Here is a 23,285-nt window from a genome sequence, read left to right as displayed (position 1 = left end):
GGCGTAGTCCCGAATGTTTAATTACAAACATTTGAACGACATATTGTGCAGCTTTGTGTGCTTTGTTGTTTTTTATACGAATTCAACTACTGGCAGTAGTTTAAAGGCGCGCGCCCGTTATGCCCGACAGAAGTACCAGAGACACGTAATACGTATGAGTACGTCCTAGATTTGAGGAATAGATTAGAACAAACATGCAAGATTGCTAGAGAGAATCTCAGCAACTCACAAGAAGAGTATAAACATCATTACGATAAGTAAACACGACAAAGAAGTCTTAAGAAAGGAGACAAAGTTTTATTGCTCCTGCCTTCAACACACAATAAACTGATGTAACAATGGAAAGGTCCATTTGTTGTAAGTGAAGCAGTCAACGAGTTTGACTTCAAAGTGAAAGTAGGTGATAGAATTGGGATGTACCACATAAATCTTCTGAAGAAATACGAAGAAAGAGAAGATAGAATTTGTGCGAGTGTAGCTGTAATAGAGGCCGAAAATAATGATGAAACTGGGGTTGTTGATGATGAAAATCTTTTAGAACTAGTAGACACACAGAGTGAAGAGACGTACAGAGATGTTAATGTTAATGATCAATTAACACTTGAACAAAAATCAGAAGTAAATGCGTTGCTTCAAGAATTTGAGGATATTTTTACTGATATTCCCGGAACTACAGATCTTGAATCTCACAAGATTGAGTTGACTGACAAAACACCAATTCGTGTTAGACAATATACGATACCATATGCAAAAAGGACAGCGGTAGAGGATGAAATTAAGAAAATGCTTGAATGTGGTATCATTGAACCAGCAAATTCTGATTATAATTCACCAATTGTTTTGGTGAAGAAAAAGGATAATACAAACCGCTTTTGTATTGACTTCAGACGACTCAACTCTGTAACAAAGTTTGATACAGAACCAATGGGTAATGTTGAGGATGTGATGGCAAAGCTAAAAGAAGATAAGTTCTTCACAAAAATTGATTTGACCAAAGGTTTTTGGCAAATACCAATTGAAGCAAAATCAAGACATCTCACAGCATTTTCTACAACAGAAGGTAGTTACCAATTCAGAAAGATGCCATTTGGAATGGTCAATTCTGGTGCAACATTTAATAGAATGATGCGGAAGTTGCTTTCCGGAGTGAATGATACTGATAACTATGTTGACGATGTGCTTGGACATACGGTTACATGGGAGAGACATATAAAAATGTTGAGACAGTTGTTCGAAAGAATACGAGAAGCAAAGATCACAGTTAAACCTTCTAAATGTATGATTGGATTTGAAAGTATACCATTTACCGGTCATGTTGTTGGCAAAGGACAAATGCAAATGGAAGATGACAAATTAGTCAAAATTAGAGACGCTATGCGACCAGAGTCAAAGAAGCAACTGAGATCATTTCTTGGTCTAGCTGGATACTACAGAAAATTCATTGCTTCATTTGCAGAAATTGCTTCACCATTGACAGATCTTACGAAGAAAGGACAGCCAAATAAAATCATATGGAAACCAGAACATGAAAAAGCCTTTACGACATTGAAGCAAGTACTGACACGATCACCAATACTACGACTTCCAGACTTTTCAAAGTCATTTGTTTTGCAATGTGATGCTTCAGATACCGGTGTTGGGGCTGCACTTCTTCAACAGTTTGATGATGGTCTGCTTCCAATAGCTTACGCGAGTAAGAAATTGTTGAATAGAGAAAGAAACTACTCGGTTATCGAAAGGGAATGTCTTGCAATGGTATTTGGAATAAAGAAATTCAACAAATATTTGTACGGGAAAGAATTTGAGCTGCATACAGACCATGCTCCTTTAACGTATATTCAGAAATGTAAAGTTGAAAGTGGCCGCATAATGAGATGGGCATTGTTTCTACAGAACTATAAGTTTAGAATAGTAGCTGTGAAAGGAAAGGACAACGTGTGTGCAGATTACCTAAGTAGACTCGATACCTGAAAAGAGACATTGTAGATTATTCATTTTGTTTGAAAACAGTGGAGTGTTTTCTTGAGTAGGGGGCTGTCAGAATAATCATGAAGTTTATATGTAGATATGTATCTTACAACGAGTTAATATTTCCCTACAGTGATATATTGTTGTAGATGAAACAACGAGTTAATATTTCTTTACAGTGATACATTGTTTTAAATAGAGTGTAAATATCATGTTTAAACCAGTCGCTGAATGTATACATGTTTAAAGGTCAGATCGTTTAAGCTAGCAAATATGCGCGTTTGGAGAGAGATTTTACATCAGTTAGGAGAGACACGCTGATAGTGTGTAGCGGTTATTTTTTTATTGGGAAGAGAATTTTGTTGTTTTGAAGAGAATTTTGTTGTTTTGAAGTCAGTTTTGTTGGTTTGTTGAAGTGGTTGAATACAATTGTGGTGATCTTAATTGATCAGGGTTTATTGGTTGTAATTAGTTGTTTTGATTGTTGAGTTATATCTGTTTGTGAAGATATAATTGGTTGATTATGGTTGAATGTTTGGTATTGTCAAGATTATATTAGTTGCTGCTTTGTTTTGAGGATATATGTAAATATTGGGTGCTTTAGTTTAAGTTGTTTTCTGATGCTGATTAGATTGTGTGAAGTTAATATTGTTGGATGAATGTTTGTGGTTTATACCGTATCTTAGAGTTGTCAAAATATTCATTTTTTGTGTTCTTCATTTTGTGGTGATTTTATTGTTTTGTTTGATCATAAGTTGTTTAGAGATTGGGCTCGCCAGGTGTCTTGTCTTGTTTCGTATAAAAGACGTATACGTGAAAAGATATTTCATATAAGTGGCTGATAAATGATGTGTGTTTGTTTTGGGTGTAAATAATGATCAGAGTTCTTTGTTTTGGGTGTAAATAATAATCAGAGTTTGTTGTTTACATGCATATATTGATTTGAGATAGAAAAGGATAAAAATACCTAAAAAAAGATAGTGTTAACTAAACAATTACATGCTAGTTTTCCAACTGAGAATATTTCACTTTTATATCAGGCGGTGCTGCCCAGCCCCCCTATCTTGGAAGTTGGTTCTAGTATTTATTGCTAAATCTTTCCTAAGATTAAATAATATCAAGGCAGACATTTCTCCTGACAAGAGATGCTTTCAATTTTATTTCAATCTTAGAAACTTTTTATTGTTGGTGTACTTTTATAATTTACAAAAGGTTACTCATTGACCAATTACTTGAATATTATTTTTCATCCGTTGACTTTTGGCAATTAGTGCTGTTATAATGATTTAGTATTTTGTATGGAAGTCAAAATTCTACTTTGTTTACGTTTTGTGTTCTGTATGACAAACTATTTCACATTTTGAGGTAGTTCCGTCAGGTAACAAGCATCTTACATGCTCTAAAACAAAAAAAGTGCATAAATGCATTTCTTTAATTGGTATGGACGAGCGATTTTACGCTTGCTTGTATATCAGATATTCCTCCTGAACACATTCAATTACTTGGTGATTGAATGAAAGTCAGATGCAAACAAATTAAATTTAGAGTAAGATTTTGTTTATATGCTTGCTTTTCCTTTTCAAAATAATATGCTCTTAATCAGTTAAAGTAACTTTTGACACTCTAATCTATTATCGTATTTGGTACTTCAACATTCTATTGGTAATGGATCGGATAAGTGGGTTATATAATATTTGACCATTTTCCAAAGCTAAATCAAACTGAATCTGAATTTTTGTTGAAAAAACATTTTTACCTTACATGTTTTAAATATTGATACAACATTGTGTTGTTTATTTTCATAGTGATAAGTTTTGGCTGAAACTTAAATATCAATATAAAGTTTTGTATCATGTGTACAAAAACACCATGTCTGTCCTTCTATGTTCTCTTCTTGTTGTTAGTTTTATGTTTTGTTGCCCTTTTATGTATTTACTTTATTGCTTCGCCCGCCTGTTTTGGGCGGTATTTAATCTGTATTCACATTCACCATAAAAATTGTCAACATGTTTCATTTTGTTTGGGCATTTATGAGATTAATGTATTTCAGATATTTCTGTTTCTTATGATTTCCAAATGAGCGCCAAAGCTCTGAATAAATTTTCATATGATTAACTTCTTAGATGTACATGTGTTTAAAATAATAATTAATTTAATAAAAACATTGCTAGTAAAAGTGTTTTATTCAAAATGTATCAGTGTGCACTATATCTGCAAAACAGATCTAATGTTCATGAAACTTATGTCTACAAAACAGTGGAAAATACAGCGAATCTATAGTAATTTTCTTGCCGCCTCCAAAAACTTACTGCAAAACATTGTGGTTATAAATCTTTTGCGATAAGAAAAAGAAAAAAAACGGAAAAAAAAGAAAAAAAAAAACATTATAGAGTAAGAAAACAAATCAATCAAATGCATAACAATTAGTTGGCACAAGTTTCTATTGTATTTTCGCAAAAATTGAATAACTTCATGAAGCCGTACTGTTCATTTGTTCTAGGCAGTTCGTAATGAGAGCCTATACATCAAACATGTCGCTTTGTAAAAAGGTGTTTCTTCTTTTCCTTTTAACAAGTGGAAGGAATTGTAAAGAACCTCATTGTTCTAAATACGATTTTGAGGAAAAAGTCCTAGAAAAAATGGTGCGCATGGAATTTAAAATGGAGAATATGAAAAGTGAAGTTGAGCTATGTGTTAAACAAGTTGAAAGTATTAAGATGGAAGTGAGTGATCAGATGAAAACAAATCAACAAGAGCTGGAAACAAGTTTAGAGGCCAGTATGAAAGAAGTCTCTGGTGTCACAGCGGAAGTTAAGACAAAGCTCAATGAATTTAAAGGTCATACAGGTAACATTGCATTCATCATTCATTAACAGAAATTTTATCTTTCGTACTTGTATCATAGTAATAAGATATGTATAGGAGATTAAACGAAAGAGAAAACATTGACAAGTATTAAAAGAAGTCAATCAGATCAGCGTAAAATAATTAATATCAAATATAGGACGACAAAATATCCGTATCTGTTCCGCTTGTTTCACGAACAATAGTTCAAGCATTTATCTTGATATTATACATTATATATGTCTAAGATAAATAAAAGCTATGTGTTCAGTGAATAATTAAAATGTGTTTCATTAAACTCGCAGCAAGTGCACAAGTACACATATGAGCCCATTGAGATAAAAGCAAAAGACGCATCATCATCATATGCACGGCCGTGCAATTGTTATTATTATGTAGTCGCAAAAGCGTCACGGGATTTTGAAAGTTTGTAGAAATTATAGTAATCATTGTGGCGGAAATATTATTAACCATTCTAGTGAAGAGCAATAATTGAATTTTATGCAGGGAAACATACATTAACACACGGAACAAAAAAATGAGAATTCTATGAGTAATACAGTAGGAATTTCATTTCAAGGAGTTAAATCTAGTTTTTCAATTGTTTGCATAAAACAAATAATATCGCATGCTTTTAAATTCATAACGTTCTTTATTTTTAGATGCTGTAACACATACAGTTGCATTTAAGGCAAGATTAAATGCGATTGTGTCAGTTGAGAACAGTCAAATCATAGTGTTTCCAACAGTCCTCTTCAACGAAGCAGATGCGTATAACCTTGGTACCGGAAAGTTTACAGCACCAGTCAATGGGTTGTACATGTTCAGTTTAGCTTTCTGTGTTTTAGCCCAACAGACTTTAATTGTTGGTATAATGATTGAAGGAACAATATATACAACGTCATTGTTCAGAGGTGATGATAGATATGGATGTTCTTCAGCTGATACAGTTGCAATAGTGACCGCCGGACAGAAGATATGGGTCGAGGTTTTACCAGGTGGTCATAGTGGCACGATTATAAAACAGGATGTGTATCGTTGGAACACATTCTCCGGTGCATTAATAAAAATGATTTAACTGTTTGTCAACGTTGATCCAGCACTTCCCTTTCTAGCCCGAATATTATATGTGATTATTTTATCCTATTGTTGTGATACAAAAGTGCAAGTGCTAAAATGGTACAAACTGGGATAATTGCATAATAAATATTTAGATAGTGTAGACTCCTACAAAGTAATCGGTATACGACTAGGAAAAATATAACGTCTTAAATGAGATAACATTTTGCTCATTTGCCATATACATGGTATATCTTTTGCAACTAAACCTCTGTTGACAATTAATATAATTATATTGTACAGTTTTTATTATGGAGGTCAAAATACTACTTGGTGTGCATTTGTGCTACCTTTGCGACACATTACTGCATGTTTAGCGATCATTTCATCAGTTGTGGTACTAAAACAAACCGGTTGAATGATATTAGAAATAACATCCGGTCACGTGTCAATCTGTTTGACACTTACCGCCTTGCCAATCCATTCTCAAAGGAATACCTACTGTGTAACATTATGTAATACTTGGGTAACAAAGTTTGATATTTAACACCCTGCTGTTTTAACTTTAAAGTACTGATGAAAAAGCCATCCAATGATACCTTGAACAGAGGAATTTTGGTCGTTGAATTATAAGTCCCGCTAATTTTGTATATCCGTTATAAATATCAATTCACGTTTTAAGTACTTGCCGCTTTAATTCATCCCAAAATATCTTTTTTATGGGTGACATAACTTGAAATCACGCATTTTAAAGCCTTTTAGTACGCTTAAATGTATTCTATAATTATTGCCTTTTTGCCCTACGCAGAATGCGCATGCGCGAAATGCAACATACGTTGCTATGGAAAAATCGTACTGTAAAAAAATCTATACTTCAATTTATAGGTATGCTTTTGCATTAAGCACAACTTATAAGATGTATTTACTTATGTACTTGCAACATTATATACATATGAAGGTAACACACAATGCACTCAAAACAATACCAGTATATAAGTAAAAATTCAAACATATCTATAAAACACATCTTTAACACCAATTACCATTGCCCTCGTTAATTAAGTACGAGGTGTCACAAGTAAATGCAACACAAACGCCCCAAAAGTATAATGATGTGCTATGGGAGTATGCACACATGTATCAAATACTCCCTAACTCTCCTTTATTCCTATTTTGACCTGTACGTCGTGTATTACTGACTCCACATTTTCACATAAAGACTAATTTCTTTCCTTTCCCTGAAATTAATTTTAATTCCGTATTTATTTATAAGTATCGTGTACGCAAAAAGGCATCATTTTCAGGCAATTGGGTTAAATTTGAAGCTCTATTTAAGCATATAGACTTGAACATGAGACACAAACACTATTTCATGCTAGTATAAATTGACCAAAATATTTTGCCAGCATGAAATAACCAACTATGCCATTTAAATGGATACATCCAATGAATGTCACGAACATGTGTCGGGTTTTTTTTTTGAATATTTACAGCAAAGTAAAATTGAAGTTTAATCCTCAGGATATCAGTTACAAATTTAAAAAGTCGTGTGTTTTCTTTTTGGTCGGAAAACAAAAAACTTCACAAAATTCGTGCGTAGTTAATAAATCTAAACCTTCAGAGCATTCTAAAATAGGTGAAATCGATTCAGCCGGCTTGTGAATAACATATGAACATCTTTTACATATTAGCCGCGCCATGACAAAACCATCATAATGCGTTTGCGACCAGCATGGATCCAGACCAGTCTGCACATTTGCGCAGTCTGATCAGGATCCATGCTGGTTGTTTACAAACCCTAAAACAAGTAGAGAAACTGATAGCGAACAGCATGGATCCTGATCAGACTGCGCGGATGCGCAAGCTGGTCTTGATCCATGCTGGTCGCAAACCCGTTATGTTGGTTTTGTCATGGCGCGGCTCAATTATTATATTGTCAAGCAGTAAATGATCAATTCTCATACAGCTAAATCCAATTTTCTTAAGAATAATACTTCTTTTGCTAAGTAGTTCGTATAAATGCAACTGAATTTAAAATGTATAAATTCGTGTGTTGATGTTTATAACCAAGAAAATGTACATATGCTTATCAATATTGTTGATGTCTATAACACATTTAGCAGTAGGCTTTTATCCTTCATGTTCCTAAAATGATATAACGATATGATGTGTTCATTTTTTTCTGACGCATGTATTTTGTATATACGGTCATTGATTGATTTTCTTCCACTTTCAGAAGCTTTTTGATAAAAATATATAACTAGAAGCATGAAAAACCTTTTAATAAGCATCAGTGAAAGAGAGATTTTAGAGATACAAGTATATATAAACAATGAGATCGTTTTGAAAAGTTCATTGATACTTCTGATCAAAATGAAGCAGTTGCCAACGATTATTCAAATGATAGTTCATAGATTAATTTTGATTTTGGCATGACTGACTTGTAGAATGGTAACTAAAGCAAACGTATCTAGACAATACAATCAGACGAAGAAAATCATCTTGTTTACATGAAAAACTCGGGTAAAACATTTTAGCTTACCATCTATGAAAACCCTTTTTTATAACAAAACGTGTCCATTTTTTTATTTCAGAGAGTACATGTATGTGAAAAACATTTCAGTATTTTTATTTCGCAATGTCACGTTTGCGGACTATGTATGTACTCATTAAAAAAAGATTTTCTTAGCTTTAAACTATTTGTCTGCTGCAGAAAATAGAATTTTATGAAATACTTATTTCATTTCTTTATGTTTTAAAACAATACATTCATACAGTTTGTGGCGAACAATAAGAAAATCAGAGTACATGTGTACAACGGTATTTCATTTCATTTTCATTTCCATTTTTATATATCTTTGTTTGGCAGCATTTGATTATCATTTTTTTATCATTGCATTGCAAAGAAAAACAAACAAAAAGCACGTGTGATAAAACTTATGTCTGGATCTTTTCCTACAGCAGGTATCAATACTTTCTAGTCAAAAAACACAATTTGATATCATTAGATTTTACAATACAATTTCCATGGTTCATTGATTTTGTAGTTTAATAAGTCTGATACATATTGCAGTGTGGCGGCTGCAAAAGTTGCAATTTACTCGTCTCAGTGTTATTTAATATCATTTTTGAGACCATACATTACAATACACTGTTTAAGCCTGTGCTAGGTTGCGCGAGAGACATTGCGCCTCTAACTATCTTGTATGAACAGACTCATTCTATTCGAGTCTGCTTTCCGACACTTTTACTATTTTTACTTTTGTAGATTTCTACTCCTAAAGGGAATTAAATTCTCATTTACCAATAAAATGTATGTGACTGAGAGCTGAGAGCAAAAACAAATTATCAATTATATTAATAATTCATTAATATTTTATTATACTTCAAAGGTATGCTTTTTGTATTAAACACGGAGCATACTGTTCATTTACTTATTTACTTGAAGCATGTATACACTAGTCACTGTAGTACATTCAAACATATCTATTAAACACATCTAAATCACCAATTTTAATTATATAAATTCTTCATTAAAACGTATGCTTGTTTGTATTAGACACGAAGCATACTGTTCATTTACTTATGTACTTGAAACATTCCGTATACACTAGTCACTCCAACCAATTTACGAGTGCATTCAAACATATTTATATAGCACATGTTAAACACAAATTACCATTGCCCTCGTTGATGCTGTACGAGGGTGTCAAATGTAAATGCAACACAAACGTCCCAAAAGCATAATTATGCGCTGTGGGAGTATGAGCAAATGTATAAAATACTCCCAAACTCTTCTAAATCCTTTCAGAATAATCATGTAGATGATATGACAAGGGGAGTATTGATGACAGTTGTATAAATGATGATATGCTATGAATGTCAGATGATCTATATCGCACATTTTACACATTTGACATTCATCAAACATGATGTAGCTCAAATCTGAAATTGCAAATGATATATCTTTAATGACAAAAATGTTTTGGAGAAGAATGGCTTTCTTATCTTAGTATATTAAACATATTTTCAAAATTAAGGAAAAAATGAAACGGCATTTCGAAATATTTTTTTAAAAACATCATCTCTAAGGCAAAATATGAGCAACATTTATAATGAAAATATATAATAAGAGGTTTGAGGTCATAATGAATGTTAGTTTTATATAGCTTGTACATGTAAGTTATGTAGTGTCTGTGTTTTATTTTTAGAAATATCTGTGTAATAGACTTAAATATCCAAAACAAATGCATTTCTATGTTCAAATGGTGTTTAACGATAAAACGAACAAACACCCTTTTTTCATACTTTATCATTTCTGAAGAATATCGACAGAGAGAAACGTCCCTGTTTTAGAGAAATATTTAAAAACTTGGAACACGGTATCCATTTTATCAAGCGTCGCGTAACTCTCGTCACCTGAAGAACACGTTGATTTGTAATGGCAGGTTTTTTAAAATATAATTTTCACCCGATCTGTTTGCTAAATAAAACACTTTTTTACGATACGTGTACTTTACCTTTTTATATAACTGGAACCAAAATGCATAAGTGGTACTTTCAATAAGTAATATATATTAACACAGACAGATACAGACATGATTTCATTCAAAGTTAATAGAATTCATACTATTCTATATGGATATAAATACTGTCACGTTTTAACTCACAATTGATAAAATTAATAAAACAAATGACTTTCAATTATTATACCTGCATGGTCCATATCGTGGCCATCGGTCGGTTGCACGGAAATAGTTGTGATCTCCGCTTTGTCTGGTACACACTTATCATGTTGTTGTTCTTCTTCTAGCAAAATTTCACACAAATCTTTTGCTTTGAAGTTATAGTCACCTTTATACACCAATGAATAAATAAATAAATGTATATTTTATAAGTTATGGTTCATGCAAACATTTCATTTATTGATCTTTAACAAAAGGATGTTTTTTATAATTGGAACATTCGTTTATACATGTCTGATTTGAGTTCAATCGTGCAGAAAGCTATAAGCTTATAAACACACTCTCGACAAATAAACACATACATTTAATGAGATAGTAAAATAAAATCAAATTAAATCAAAACACGTCACAACTTAACTACGAAAGGCCATTCGCCACTTCAATTACAGGCCCCATATAAATGTTTAGAGTATGCATTTTTAGACTATAAAGATACATGTATATGCTTTACAATTAATTACCATTTCTTTCATAGAAAGTATCAATTGCTTTAGATACATTTTCTGTTGTAAAATCCATTTCCAAACAACTTTGAGCAGCAACACTTTCAAGTTGGTTTACTTCTGATGGAAGATCAGATTCTTCAACAATCTGTAAAACAACAACTCTAGACAATGAGTGAAAGGTATACAATTCTATAAGAAAACAATAACTTTATCACCATTACGTAATAAAGTCCCAATTTTCATCAGGCTGCAGAATATGTTAACACTTTTTTAGGAAAAAGTTGAACTATTCAAAATTAAAAATATATACAAGGCGAAAGATAAAATCTAAACAAGTCTAAATTCGAACTGAAAAAATCTAATAGGAAACACATGCAATATTATCAAGATCTTTTATTTTATTTTTGTTTTTAGATTTATATATATTATGTAATTTTAGTTTAGCATACTTGCTCCTATAAGTCTAAATCATTTATCATAGATCCTTCATATGCGAATGTTTATGATGTGCATGATTGTTTTATATGTGTATAAACATCTCAAGTTTTGTTATTTTGCAGGTTCTAAACGGCGAAATTAATACCCTTTACTCGTTTGTGCCATCAATAACTTAAACTTAATTATGTAATAGTACCTGTCAGGTATCTAAAAAAGGTTATTTAGTCAGGAACAATAAAAAGTATCGAATTGAGTTATATGACGGACGTCGAGTCTATGCGTCCAATTTAAGGGAAGCAAATTCTTATAATTGACTCTTATAAAAAAAATTCACGGTTTTTTCCCGTTTTTGTGCGTTACCTTTCGATACATAATGAAAATAATATTAAAAAAATAAATCATTTATATCATACCTTTACTTGGCTGAAATAAGGCTAAACTTAATAGTTCGTGTTTATCACATGTAATTGGGTATTTGATGTTCATGCGTTAAAAGTAATGACATATTTTCAATGATAACTGAATGTTTTCCAGTGCATTTAAAATGAATGAAAAACACTGGGGGATAACAATGGATTTCTAGATACAAATATAAGATATTGAAAGTTGAAATGAGGACTCCTCGGTAATGCTTTTATTTAAAACTCACCATATGTAGAAACAAATGCATAAAAACGCGGACGCGTACGCAGTTTTGGATGCTGTGAAATAAATGGTCAAATGAAATAGGTGCATGTCTGTATATCATAGTTATTTCAACAGGGACAATATCATTATCCACGACTGTTTTTTATATTTTAAACTTTATTTTATAAAAAAAAAACTTCATTGACAATATTATTATATTCAACATTTTTGCACTGTTTTCATTTTTTTTATCTAATCAGCATGTTTTAAAATAGGTCAAGGAAATGATTGATCATGGAATATAAGGCTACTACCTATTACTAAGATTGTTCTTTAAACATTGCAACGAAGGTCAAGGTCATTCGTCACTCATTTTGTCCAATTAATCGGTTTGTTATCGCCAATACTTAAATGTCTGAAAAATATAATAACATTTGTAAAACCTTCGTCATAAAACGTAAAAATATTTGTCCGAATAATAGTAATAAATATCAAGCAAGTAAACCAATTACCTACTAAAGGCATTGCTTGGAGTTTCAATGTGCAATAGCATGAATAATAAAATACGTTGCATAGTAATACTATGATCCCAAAGTTGATATATCCAAGCATGTCACATAAATATCACATGACTCATCAGTAACAAACAATCGTCTTACCATTTCTTGATGTTTAGGTACGTCTTGGTTACACTGCATTTGTAAGTCAACGGTCTGTTTGTCTAAAAGCAAAATAACGTGAACTGTTATCCGTATTTTCGAAAACAGGTGTTTTCAAGCCTCTTTCTCTTGCCACCGAATTGCACTCTACCACCTGGACCTGAATCATAACAAATGAATTAAAAGAATTAGTAATTAAGATGTTACGTTATTTTACATTTCGATATATCAGTGTGTCAAACTGACAAAGTTCACTATATTTTGTCCTAAATTATCATTCTAGGGATCTCCTTAATACAGTGAGATAAACTCAAATACTTGTTAATCAAACAAAAGAATTTACGATATTCTTACTGTTTCTTACGCTACCCTGATTACTTAAAATAAATCTGAACAGGACATCTGGTGTTTTATATGTATTAAAATCATGCAAGCAATTTGTCAGTGTCATAAATATTTTGTCACTTTTTGTCAGTGTCTTAAATATTTTGTCACTTTTGTCAGTGTCTTGAATATTTGTCATTTTAGGGAAAGATGTGAGAAGTAAGGAAATACATAGTCTATAGATTTGCTGACACAACTAAATTATCAGGGACCATTGTTTAATTTCTTTGCATGTGTGGCGAACAATGCAAGAATATATCCTAATATCAATTCATAGAAAATTATTAATCAAGTCAACGGATCTCACTCTGCCCAAACCCGAGCTGTTTAGAAAGCTTTTTACGGCAAGGGCTTCTTCCATTGAAAATTATTTTCTTCTTTTCAACAAAATCAAAAAATAATGTAAAATGTACATTCACTCATATTGATTTCATCTACAGATATTCATGTTATCAAAATATTTTGGACTAGTAAACATATCAGATGTAGAAATAATGATTAAGTTTTAAATACTAAGTTTAAAATTTGGATTTTCAAAAACGTTTAATTAATACCTACTAAGACTTTGTCCTAAAAGCAAGCAAAAACAAAACGTATACCTATCTCAATTTTTACATAAACGGTCTTCCATACATTTGAAAAAATTGTAAATTGACGTGACCTTGTTTATTGACTAACGAAATAGAACGCGTGGACTTAAAAACAAATAAAGTACCTGTATCGCTATAATATTAATTCATCTGCTTGGTAAATGGTATTTATACAAATTAGTCTACATTGAGTAAAAGACGAATGTTTATATTTTGTAAAATACAACATCTTTCTTATTTATGCATTGCGTCTATCTATATATAGCTTTTAAACGTCAGTTGCTAAAATTAGTAATTTTCTAATTTTCTAAAAATAGCAAGTCACGGGAAAATTACATCTACGTAAAACTTTAAATAACTTAAAAGTCATTTAGATAATATGAGACTTGTATTTTTTTCTTTTTTATGACTCATTATTAGTTATAAATGATTGAATGATGGCATCTTTACTTATGTTACTCTTATTGTTACCATTATAGAGATATAAGTAGATAGAATAAAATTAAGTTACATGTGACACAGTCATAACGCAACTGTGTGTTTATAAACAGGAAGATTGGAGTATATTTAAATACAATTTACATCCTTTTTTAAAAGTCTTATTACTTTACGCTTTATTTAAGAGACGCATTTTTTAAATGATAAAGATAAAAAATATCTAAATGTAGAAGTAAAATGTCATTTAATGTTAGTATTAAAAGAATATATTATAATATTAAATCATTTATGTGCGCTTTAAATCGTCAACTCGCCCACTCATTAAAATAAAAAATAATGATTAAGGATATGGAAATACAGCAGTAAATAATATTTATTTAAGATTTTACAAAAAATACAACATGCCGTTGTAATGTACGTATATGTTATAAATAATTATTATAGCTAAACCTACGACGTAAAATGATTACTCTGAAACTAGATATAATTATAAATGCTTTATTTTTACTTATACTTATTCACCTTTGTATCACCCACCAGGTAACTATTATTCATGGTAAATAGCCCTTTGGTATTTGATTTTAAGGATGGTTTACCGCGTTTATCTTTTCTGCCTATGCAATTATAGGAAGAATACCAGAATTTTCAATTCCGTTGAAATCATTTATTGCGTTGAATATTTCTGAACAATCTATTTAATGACACTGCGATCTGTAGAATAAATGAGACGGTTACAATCTTTGGAATAAGTAGGAAGAAAACTATTTATTTTATAGTTTGTATATAACTTAAAAGAAATTTTTAGAATTCCTTTTGTGAACTATTTAGCAAAACTATGTTTTCAATTATTGCATATATAATGTTTTATTAAAAACGTTCGTACATGATCTTGTAAAAAAGGGTATATTTATTGAAGATTTTGTTTTTATCTCAAATGATGTTATCTAAAACTTTGTTGTATTATGTCAATTTAAATATGAGTAATATTAATATTGTACAAATGTACATACTCTTCATTCACACGGCTAAAACTGTATAACATTTTGTATGATATTTATCGATGTGTAGCTTCGTTGGTAGATTTGCTGATTCCGATGTCAGATTCCAGGTCAAGGGTTCGAGTTCAGGTAATTCATTTGTTATTGTTGAAGTAATCGAAATGACTGTTACTTTGTACATTTCCTTTCAGAGCTTTCGTGCATGTGTTTAACATGTATATACTATGTCTAAGAATGAAACAAATGGCATTAACAATAAACCACGTCCAACACCCACTGCACTTGGCATCAACGTGGAAAAGCCAAAGTTTCCACAATACGCAGTATCATCTAAACGTTTAGAGTCGTTTGAGACATGGGAAGAATATATTCCAGTTAAGAAGACAGATCTAGTGGAGGCAGGATTGGTATACACAGGTAATTTGTATTTTAGATTGATTGGATTTAACGTCACACCGGCACTGTATAGGTCATACGGCCATGTTCCAGCTTAACTGTTGGATGAAGACCTCATGCGCCCTTCCGTACAGGTAATTTGGAGAGAAATAAAGAATCTCTAAGGAATGCACAGAAAAACAAACTGAAAATGTTGCAGGCCCGGTTTGATTGAGCCTGTTCATGGACGGTAATGGAAAGTGCAAGTTACCGTTCACGCCCCCTAGCACCGGCTTAAGCAGTGTTCATCAATTAACACGAAAACTCATGTTTCTGACGTCATACATTTTTTGAACTGTCATTTATATATTCATCATGCATAAAATAAATATACTAGAGATTTCAAACAATGACAGAAAGAACAATCTATGTTATAACTATTTTTTCTAAAGGCGTTGGTGACAGTGTAAGATGTTATTTTTGCGGTGGTGGGTTGAAAAATTGGGAGCAGGGAGATATACCTATGGAGGAGCATGCTAAATGGTATCCCAACTGTCCTCACATTCTGTTGGTGAAAGGCAAAGATTACATAGATAAACTTAGACGAGGTGAGAAAACGGATGAAGACGGACAAGTTAATAAGGTAAGAGCTTTTCAGAAAATATTACGACGACTTTATATTAAAAATAAAAATAAATCTAAATTGCGTGGACATTTTTTTAAATTCGAAATGTGTAAAACATACCTTAACTTATGCTTATAATCTGTCATTTTTATACATTTTCTTCTATTTCTAATTAAGCAACAGATAATTCCAATAATTCCACAAGATTGCTTGTCATGAATATGTTTTTATAATGTAGAATCAACTGTTTGAGTTTCCTGTATTAAAAAGCAAGTACAATAAAACTGACAAGGGTTACTAATTAGAAATCATATAAGTCACCTGGAATGTAATATAGATCTGATATTTCTGTGTTTTATTTCAGACTAATACATCATCTTTAACATCAACAAATTATTTGGATAGTGATGCTGCTCAGAGCTGTCTACAAATGGGGTTTACAGAAAGTATGGTCGAAAAATCTATCGCGATATACATGAAAACTAATGGTAGTTACTTTAACCTACACGACCTTGTACTATTACATATTATATACACAAAAGTGTTAAAGAATTGTACTATGCAAATATGGAAATTATTCGTTAAGTTACATATTTGAAAATGTGGTTGTTTTGCAGCAATCACAGCAAGTGATTGTGAGAAGCAAAATATATAATTACTTTTGATGTAAAGATAATTCAAATGCACTCCGAGATTTTGTACATACCGTTAACTATTACTTGGGTAACTTAATTGAACATTTATCCATCAACAGGAAAAGATGACTTCAAAGGCAAAGATTTGTGTGAAATACTTTTTGCACTCGAAGACGATCCGAATTTGTCTGTAGCAGCTGAATATCAAAAAGAAGACAACAAGAATGAAACCGATAATTGTATTACGAATGAAGAAATTGGTAACTTTTGCTTTGTTTTAATGGCATGGTGTCTTCTTATCTTAACTGTCTATTGTCAGTATAGTAACACATTGTTACTTAATTAACTGCTTCAAAAACACACAAACTATTAAACATGTCTATATGTCTATTCTAGTTATAATATATTTGTTAAACATATTTTCAGAACCCTTGGACTCATTGCTGGAGGAGAACCAAAGACTTAAAGAAAATCGTATGTGCAAGATATGCCTTGACAAGAAATCAGATGTACTCTTTCTGCCTTGTGGTCATATGGTGTGCTGCCCTCAATGTGCACCAGCTCTTGTTAAATGTCCTGTCTGCAGAAAACAAATCAACGGACATGTTAAAACATTCTTTGCTGTCTCGAGTGCCAAAATGAATTAGATGCAATAAGATATATGTACATATGTACATTACTTGTTTTGCTAAAACTACATTGTCTTTCGAATTAAATTTGTCTTCATGTTAATATAAATTATGCCAATAAAGAAAAAAAAAAGAATGTTAATCGTTGTTCATCGTTAATTGTTGTTCAGATAGTAGGACAAGATAGGCCATTAGTTTGAATTGTACTTAGAACCTCATCGTCATGCGCAATATTATGTTTTATCCGGTAAGCGGTAGTAATCAAAACTGTTTGAATATATTAACATGGAAATTTTGTATAAGAAGGCTGAAAAAAAAGAAGAAAAAAAAAAGAAGAAAAATCAGGACAACAACAAAAACGCTATTTATGTCAGAGCATCCAGAAGTACGCGAAATGAGCCATAAATTCAATACTATTTATCAAAACTCCATATAACAAACACTATAATTAATGCGTGATATATACTCTTTACAAGGAAACGAAATTTTAACAATTTAACACATTATGGCCAGAACATGCATAGTAAATAAGAATTATGCGTTTACTGCGCAGTCCGAACATTGTCACAACGTCATTTAGCGGTGACGTCAAAGCATATTAAATGTTTCAAACTATTTGCCCTGAAAACGATCACTGTAGTATTTTACCTAATAAGACTAAAAGCAATTATTCAAAATTGCTTGAAATTATGTACCCAGGTTGTATGCATGTTTGATTTATTTATCCTCACCATCAGGCAAGCATATGTAAGTAGCCTTTTACCTTAAGAAGACATATACACGTTTGGACAAAAGGTATATCTCGGTGGTTTAGAATAATCAATAAAATATCTTTATTTTCTCCGATTTTAACCTGTGTCAAATACAGACTGAAATAAAAAGTGAATTGAAGAAAAATAACACACATTTTTTTTTGCAGTCAAACCGTACTTTATCATTTAGACAGACTTGGGATATAAATCTTTTACATTTATTTATAACCTGTCTATAAAAGCTTACTTAAATATGGGGTGCTTAAAACTAAGTTATTTCTTTTTTTAAAAGTTAATATCAATTCGAGACACGCAAAGATTCTTGAGGCTTTTATACAAGTTGGACAACCTTGCTTCACATTCTTCTGTTTCTTTATATTCAAGATCGGATCTGGATGAGTTCTTGTAATCAAATGCAAGACTTAAATTGAGCCGCGTCATGACAAAACCAACATAGTGCATTTGCGACCAGCATGGATCCAGACCAGCCTGCGCATCCGCGCAGTCTGATCAGGACCCATGCTGTTCGCTTACCAACTCTATTGCAAGTAGAGAAACTGGACTGATAGCTGGTCGAAAACGCACTATGTTGGTTTTGTCATGACGCGGCTCAATTATCTAATCATGGACCCACAGATTTTTGTTACTACATGCCTGAAATAGGAAACCTGTAGGCATACATTAATGACAAATTCAAGAAAATAACTTTAAAAGGTATTTGCAATGGTATCTTCATGTTATTTCCAATAGTATTTGACTTTTAAGTGGAGTTGAAACTTCGTTTCCTTTTTATTTCATAATTTTTATGTATACATTTTCTTAATCCAGGTGAGAGCTTTTCTGAATTTTGACGCAATATCCCATTTTATTCACCACACTTCTGTTACATTTTGAACGGATTTACAGATTTATGTTGACGACTTATAAATAATTTTTCGTGGACATTAAGTGTCATAGACAGGGGCTCATCACTAAGATTGCACTTTTGGCAATATTATTACACATAATGTTTTTTTTTCATTGAAAAAAGATAATAACAATAAACAAGTTAGGAGACACGCTTCTTTAATATCTGGGAAATTAAAAAGAAAGTTGAAGACATACACAAGAAATACATTAGCTATGAAAGTAAAATACACATTTATTCATTCTATGTCACTCATACTTTAACAGATATGACTGGTCCTAAAATGAATCAAAATTTAGCACTATTGTTTTTGTGACTGTATCCAAAGCAGTTAACACTGGATCTAGTACTGTCGAATACAGGAAAATAAAATAGAATGTAAATAATGACATAATATAATAAAACTGCAACAAAAATCAGGCAGTGATTTCAAAATATTGAACATTTGAGCAACATGCTTAAAAATACTAACATGTCTTATGTAATACGAATGTGTATACATTAAAACACACTTTGAATAAATAATTCATAACATAATATCAACACATTTAGTAATTTGACAGATGGGCAAAGGATACAAACATATATGCGACTCTCTTTCAAACATGACTCAGAGGCTTGCTTTTTTTCCAAATAATTTTTTGGACTTACTTCTAACGGTAAATAGTGGACACTTTTTTTCAGGCATATAGATGGGACTTTAATTTCAGTTATAATTTTCGGACACACTTTTCGACCTTACAACAGTATAGGATTCGTTTTTGAAAAACTAGTATGCTTTTGTTCAGTAATAAAAATCGGACTCTTTTTAGATAAAAATATATGTTGGGGTTCGTTTTTGAAAAACTAGTATGTTTTTGTTTTTTCAGTCATAAAAATCGGACTCATTTTTAGATAAAAATATATGAACATGGGAATGTTTTTATACAAATTTGGGACCCTTCTCTTCAGTCATGGATAAATCATATTGTTCCCCTGTAGTTATCGACGTAGGTATGCACAAATATATGGAAAAAACTAATAGCCATGTTCTTCATAAAAACCCAAACTGCAGTACTGGCAACACATGAAATGTTGATATGCGTATAATAACATAGTTTCCTCTTCTTGTATACATATCGGGCAAGTCAAGGTCTGTTCATATGTGAAATGTTCTTCCCGTGATATTTCGTCAACATCTGCAACACACAACAAGTAAGAAATCAAATCGTTTATAAAAGTATCAGGCTATGGAAATTTTACAGCGTATTTGACAAGAATGATCTTTAATTTACTTATTAGTGTATTCAACATTATGTTGTAAAGATTTTACATCAAGAAAAAATTAACGATGTTAAAACAGTATTTATTTTCCTTTTGGAAATGAAATTGTTTTGGTTATAAAACATTTACAGCTTCTAAATTGTGTTCTGATGTGTACTTATGAGGATGTACAGTCTGAAACACTTCCTTCACCGAGGCACTTATAATACAATCATGGAAAGTTCATTTCTCAAGATTCAAGTCTCTCTTACCTTCCTCGTATTGATATTGATGTAAATCACATAAACATAATGTTTAAACCTACAGCACCAGCTGTTCTGTTCATAATAAAACATTTCTACAAAATTAATATCATGGACATAATGTTAGGGACAGTTACGTTTTTCTCAGCAACTTACTCGTATTTCCTTCTTCCTCGCACTGAATTGTATCTGTTTTCAGTTCTTTCATAGCTGTTAAACGTGTTCTAAATTTGTCTGGATTTTCCTCAATTTCAAACAAGATTTCACACAAATCTTTCGCCTTGAAATAAACATTACCTTAAAAGGAAGGTGATAAATTTAAGCTTATGCTAATCATTTAAGTATTGGTTTTGAATAGTGACTAATATGTAAAAGTGTGCTTCGCATATACAGGTAAAGGGCACGTTTATATGTTGATATATAGGCTTTACTGCATTTTGGATGCTTATATTTACCCAGTAGAAAAGGATCACATTGGTCCTTTACATATGCACACGAAAGTACCGGTATTTTTTCGCAAACCCTTGCGCAAAATTCATCAGACGACGTTTTTCGACGTACACAGCAAGGCATACGGCAATGCGGAGTTTAAAGACTGTGACTTCAAATACCTGTCAAAAATATACAGTTTCTTTGCATATATGCCAATTTTTGACATAAAGTTTGAGACAAAACAAAATTTTCTACGATATCGACAAAAGGAGGTAAACAAAAACCTTTTACTACTGAAATGTTTTTGCTTTGCACTATATTTTGTTCGAGGTGAGACTATCATAAAGTTTAAAGATACATGTAATTTAATTATCATTATCCTATTTACGTATGGCAAATGTCATGTCACAATAATCTGATGTTTCCTTTCATCAAAAAAATATCTCTTAATCTTCCATCATCTATGAAAGGACTTTCACCACTGATTTTTTTATATTACTTACCTTTTCTTGTAATGTAAATGTCGATGGCAAGTTTCACATTTTCCTTCGGGAAATCCATAGTCAGGCAGCTTTGAGCGGGAATACTGTCCAGTAGGTAATCTACATCTAGTCCATGTTGCTGTCAAAAAGAAGAAAAAACTACAGAATTATGTAATAATAAATGGAATTAAAAACAGAAGAGCTTGACTTTGATAAATAAGAGTAAGCGATACCTTAAAATGTTGGAAATTCCTGTAAACACATACTTTAAATATGTTAGAACATTAAAAGTAAAGAAATTGATTTACAGCTTTGAACCCACTGAATGGGTGTAAAATATATAATATCATAATAAAAGATATTCCTCTTTGTAATTGGTTTGCCTCAAAGATAGATTACTTACCTTAGTAACCATAATTTACAAGTTCAAGTTTAAGATAATAAAAATGGCAAATTAAAAATAAATTTACCTTTCCAATGACCATACTCCTATCTGATGATGTGACAACCATATGTGGTGTGCTCTGAAAAGACACTATGTCTATTCTCCTTGTAAACTGTTTTGATTTATTCCTGCCGTGTGACAAAGGAACGTCCTCCTTATCCCCTTGTTCTGTAATAACACTGGATTTAAGTATATGTTGATGATGCACATAAAAGACGCTCCAAAATAATCCATTGGGGTTAAAATAATTTCTATATATCGTCGATACAATACTCGATTGAAAATGCATTACGGTAATTAAACGAATTGCGCTGATTATACCCTAATTTCCTCAATCGAAACTGTTCGGCCCTTTTAATAGCAGAGGATATTCCACTGCTTTAGGATATAGACTGGCGCATTGGCAAGTTATATTATTGGTAAATAATAAAAAATTATAAAAATAAAAAGAATACTATATTTAAACATGGAAGTATCATTGTGTTAAACTTTTTTTTTAATTCCATGACGCTCGGGGACATGTTGATCATCAGAACTGTATAATTTTAATTGAACCAAATAAAAAAAAGAAAAAAAAAAAAGAAACAAGACTTAAATTTTCCCGCTTGCTGCATATATATCTACTTGACGTCTTATTTAATATATTTACTGATGATATAAAAAGTACATTAATTAAACAAAAAAGTAGCGCATTTAAGTTCAAATAGTTTAAACAAAGGAATTATATTATAACTCTATCATTTATCGAAATAAATACTTTATTCTTATCATTTTGTAGAATACACTTACCTTCAGTTACAATTGCATGCTTTTGATAGTCCGTCGACATATTTATATATTATTATACAATTTATTAACTTCTTTCGGTTCGAATCTGGTGACACTTTTTAAATCCGCTTAATTAATGATTTTTAATTCGGAAACAATTTTTAGATTTTTTAATGTGGAGTAATGTTTTTAATTTAAATTAATGTCAATCAATTAACTATTTTTAAAACATAATCTTTTGTAAATGTTTTAATTTAAGTGAATAGACTCCTATTATAAAACATTATCTTTTTGTTTATGATTTATATATTTTATAGGAAAACGCAGCGAATGACAATGTGACAAAATTTGACGATATATATGTGCAAGTCATGGTCAATATTTGCAACGTGTTAGAAAATGATAGGATATTCTACCTTATAAACTAGTTTAACTAAGCGGTAATTTATAAATTCTATTCATAGATTTGTTCTACTACGTCACAGGTAAAGCGTACTCTAAAGGGAAATAATCACGTCATTACTTATGTCGGTT

At 31.4% G+C, this 23,285-nt stretch overlaps 4 protein-coding genes across 8 annotated transcripts; 2 read left to right on the top strand and 2 right to left on the bottom strand.

Moving 5' to 3' along the window:
- The first annotated feature begins 4,436 nt into the window (after window positions 1–4,436).
- On the top strand, window positions 4,437–5,890 carry LOC132719198 (heavy metal-binding protein HIP-like). Its single transcript, XM_060702951.1, has 2 exons — window positions 4,437–4,815; window positions 5,475–5,890. Exons 1-2 carry the CDS (start codon window positions 4,479–4,481, stop codon window positions 5,888–5,890), a joined length of 753 nt encoding a protein of 250 aa, XP_060558934.1. The 5' UTR covers window positions 4,437–4,478.
- Window positions 5,891–9,031: 3,141 nt separating this feature from the next.
- On the bottom strand, window positions 9,032–14,038 carry LOC132719224 (uncharacterized). 4 transcript variants are annotated; one of them, XR_009624185.1, is made up of 6 exons: window positions 13,886–14,038; window positions 12,787–12,946; window positions 12,442–12,542; window positions 11,078–11,207; window positions 10,585–10,725; window positions 9,043–9,816 (listed from the first exon to the last, which is right to left on the bottom strand). XR_009624185.1 is itself a non-coding variant. In XM_060702981.1 (5 exons), the coding sequence occupies exons 2-5, from the start codon at window positions 12,823–12,825 to the stop codon at window positions 9,581–9,583; spliced, it is 546 nt and encodes a 181-aa protein (XP_060558964.1). In that variant the 5' UTR covers window positions 12,826–12,946; window positions 13,770–13,807; the 3' UTR covers window positions 9,032–9,580. The 4 variants fall into 4 exon arrangements, 3 of the variants coding, with proteins under 3 accessions (XP_060558964.1, XP_060558963.1, XP_060558965.1); XM_060702981.1 differs by lacking the exons at window positions 12,442–12,542; window positions 13,886–14,038 and adding an exon at window positions 13,770–13,807 and having other exon boundaries at window positions 9,032–9,816; XM_060702980.1 differs by lacking the exon at window positions 12,442–12,542 and having other exon boundaries at window positions 9,035–9,816.
- A 771-nt stretch (window positions 14,039–14,809) lies between these two features.
- On the top strand, window positions 14,810–17,600 carry LOC132719223 (baculoviral IAP repeat-containing protein 7-like). Of its 2 annotated transcripts, XM_060702978.1 has the most exons (6): window positions 14,815–14,947; window positions 15,388–15,613; window positions 16,024–16,214; window positions 16,561–16,684; window positions 16,951–17,091; window positions 17,258–17,596. In XM_060702978.1, the coding sequence occupies exons 2-6, from the start codon at window positions 15,421–15,423 to the stop codon at window positions 17,476–17,478; spliced, it is 870 nt and encodes a 289-aa protein (XP_060558961.1). In that variant the 5' UTR covers window positions 14,815–14,947; window positions 15,388–15,420; the 3' UTR covers window positions 17,479–17,596. The 2 variants fall into 2 exon arrangements, with proteins under 2 accessions (XP_060558962.1, XP_060558961.1); XM_060702979.1 differs by lacking the exon at window positions 16,951–17,091 and having other exon boundaries at window positions 14,810–14,947; window positions 17,258–17,600.
- A 1,660-nt stretch (window positions 17,601–19,260) lies between these two features.
- On the bottom strand, window positions 19,261–23,138 carry LOC132719222 (uncharacterized). Its single transcript, XM_060702977.1, has 5 exons — window positions 22,773–23,138; window positions 22,009–22,151; window positions 21,560–21,677; window positions 20,781–20,921; window positions 19,261–20,297 (listed from the first exon to the last, which is right to left on the bottom strand). Exons 1-5 carry the CDS (start codon window positions 22,810–22,812, stop codon window positions 20,137–20,139), a joined length of 603 nt encoding a protein of 200 aa, XP_060558960.1. The 5' UTR covers window positions 22,813–23,138; the 3' UTR covers window positions 19,261–20,136.
- Window positions 23,139–23,285: the final 147 nt, after the last annotated feature.

The sequence above is a fragment of the Ruditapes philippinarum genome, unplaced genomic scaffold (genome assembly GCF_026571515.1).
Source record: "Ruditapes philippinarum isolate M1 unplaced genomic scaffold, ASM2657151v2 ctg69_1_1_1_1, whole genome shotgun sequence".
In the NCBI taxonomy this organism is placed as follows: Eukaryota; Metazoa; Mollusca; class Bivalvia; order Venerida; family Veneridae; genus Ruditapes; species Ruditapes philippinarum.
The sequence above is the reverse complement of the archived record's forward strand: the minus strand, read 5'-3'. Positions and strand labels throughout refer to the sequence as shown.

Bases quoted from the DNA above. Each gene is read 5' to 3' on its own strand.
- LOC132719198 (XM_060702951.1), top strand. From the start codon at position 4,479: ATGAGAGCCTATACATCAAACATGTCGCTTTGTAAAAAGGTGTTTCTT. The intron at 4,816-5,474 runs GTAACATTGCAT...CTTTATTTTTAG, and splicing joins TGAATTTAAAGGTCATACAG to ATGCTGTAACACATACAGTT.
- LOC132719224 (XM_060702980.1), bottom strand. From the start codon at position 12,825: ATGCAGTGTAACCAAGACGTACCTAAACATCAAGAAATG. The intron at 11,208-12,786 runs GTAAGACGATTG...GTTGTTTTACAG, and splicing joins TACCTAAACATCAAGAAATG to ATTGTTGAAGAATCTGATCT. The intron at 10,726-11,077 runs GTAATTAATTGT...TGGTGTATAAAG, and splicing joins TACTTTCTATGAAAGAAATG to GTGACTATAACTTCAAAGCA.
- LOC132719223 (XM_060702978.1), top strand. From the start codon at position 15,421: ATGTCTAAGAATGAAACAAATGGCATTAACAATAAACCACGTCCAACA. The intron at 15,614-16,023 runs GTAATTTGTATT...TTTTTTCTAAAG, and splicing joins GGCAGGATTGGTATACACAG to GCGTTGGTGACAGTGTAAGA. The intron at 16,215-16,560 runs GTAAGAGCTTTT...GTTTTATTTCAG, and splicing joins AAGACGGACAAGTTAATAAG to ACTAATACATCATCTTTAAC.
- LOC132719222 (XM_060702977.1), bottom strand. From the start codon at position 22,812: ATGTCGACGGACTATCAAAAGCATGCAATTGTAACTGAAG. The intron at 22,152-22,772 runs GTAAGTGTATTC...GTGTTATTACAG, and splicing joins GCATGCAATTGTAACTGAAG to AACAAGGGGATAAGGAGGAC. The intron at 20,298-20,780 runs GTAAGTTGCTGA...TGTGTGTTGCAG, and splicing joins CGAGGAAGAAGGAAATACGA to ATGTTGACGAAATATCACGG.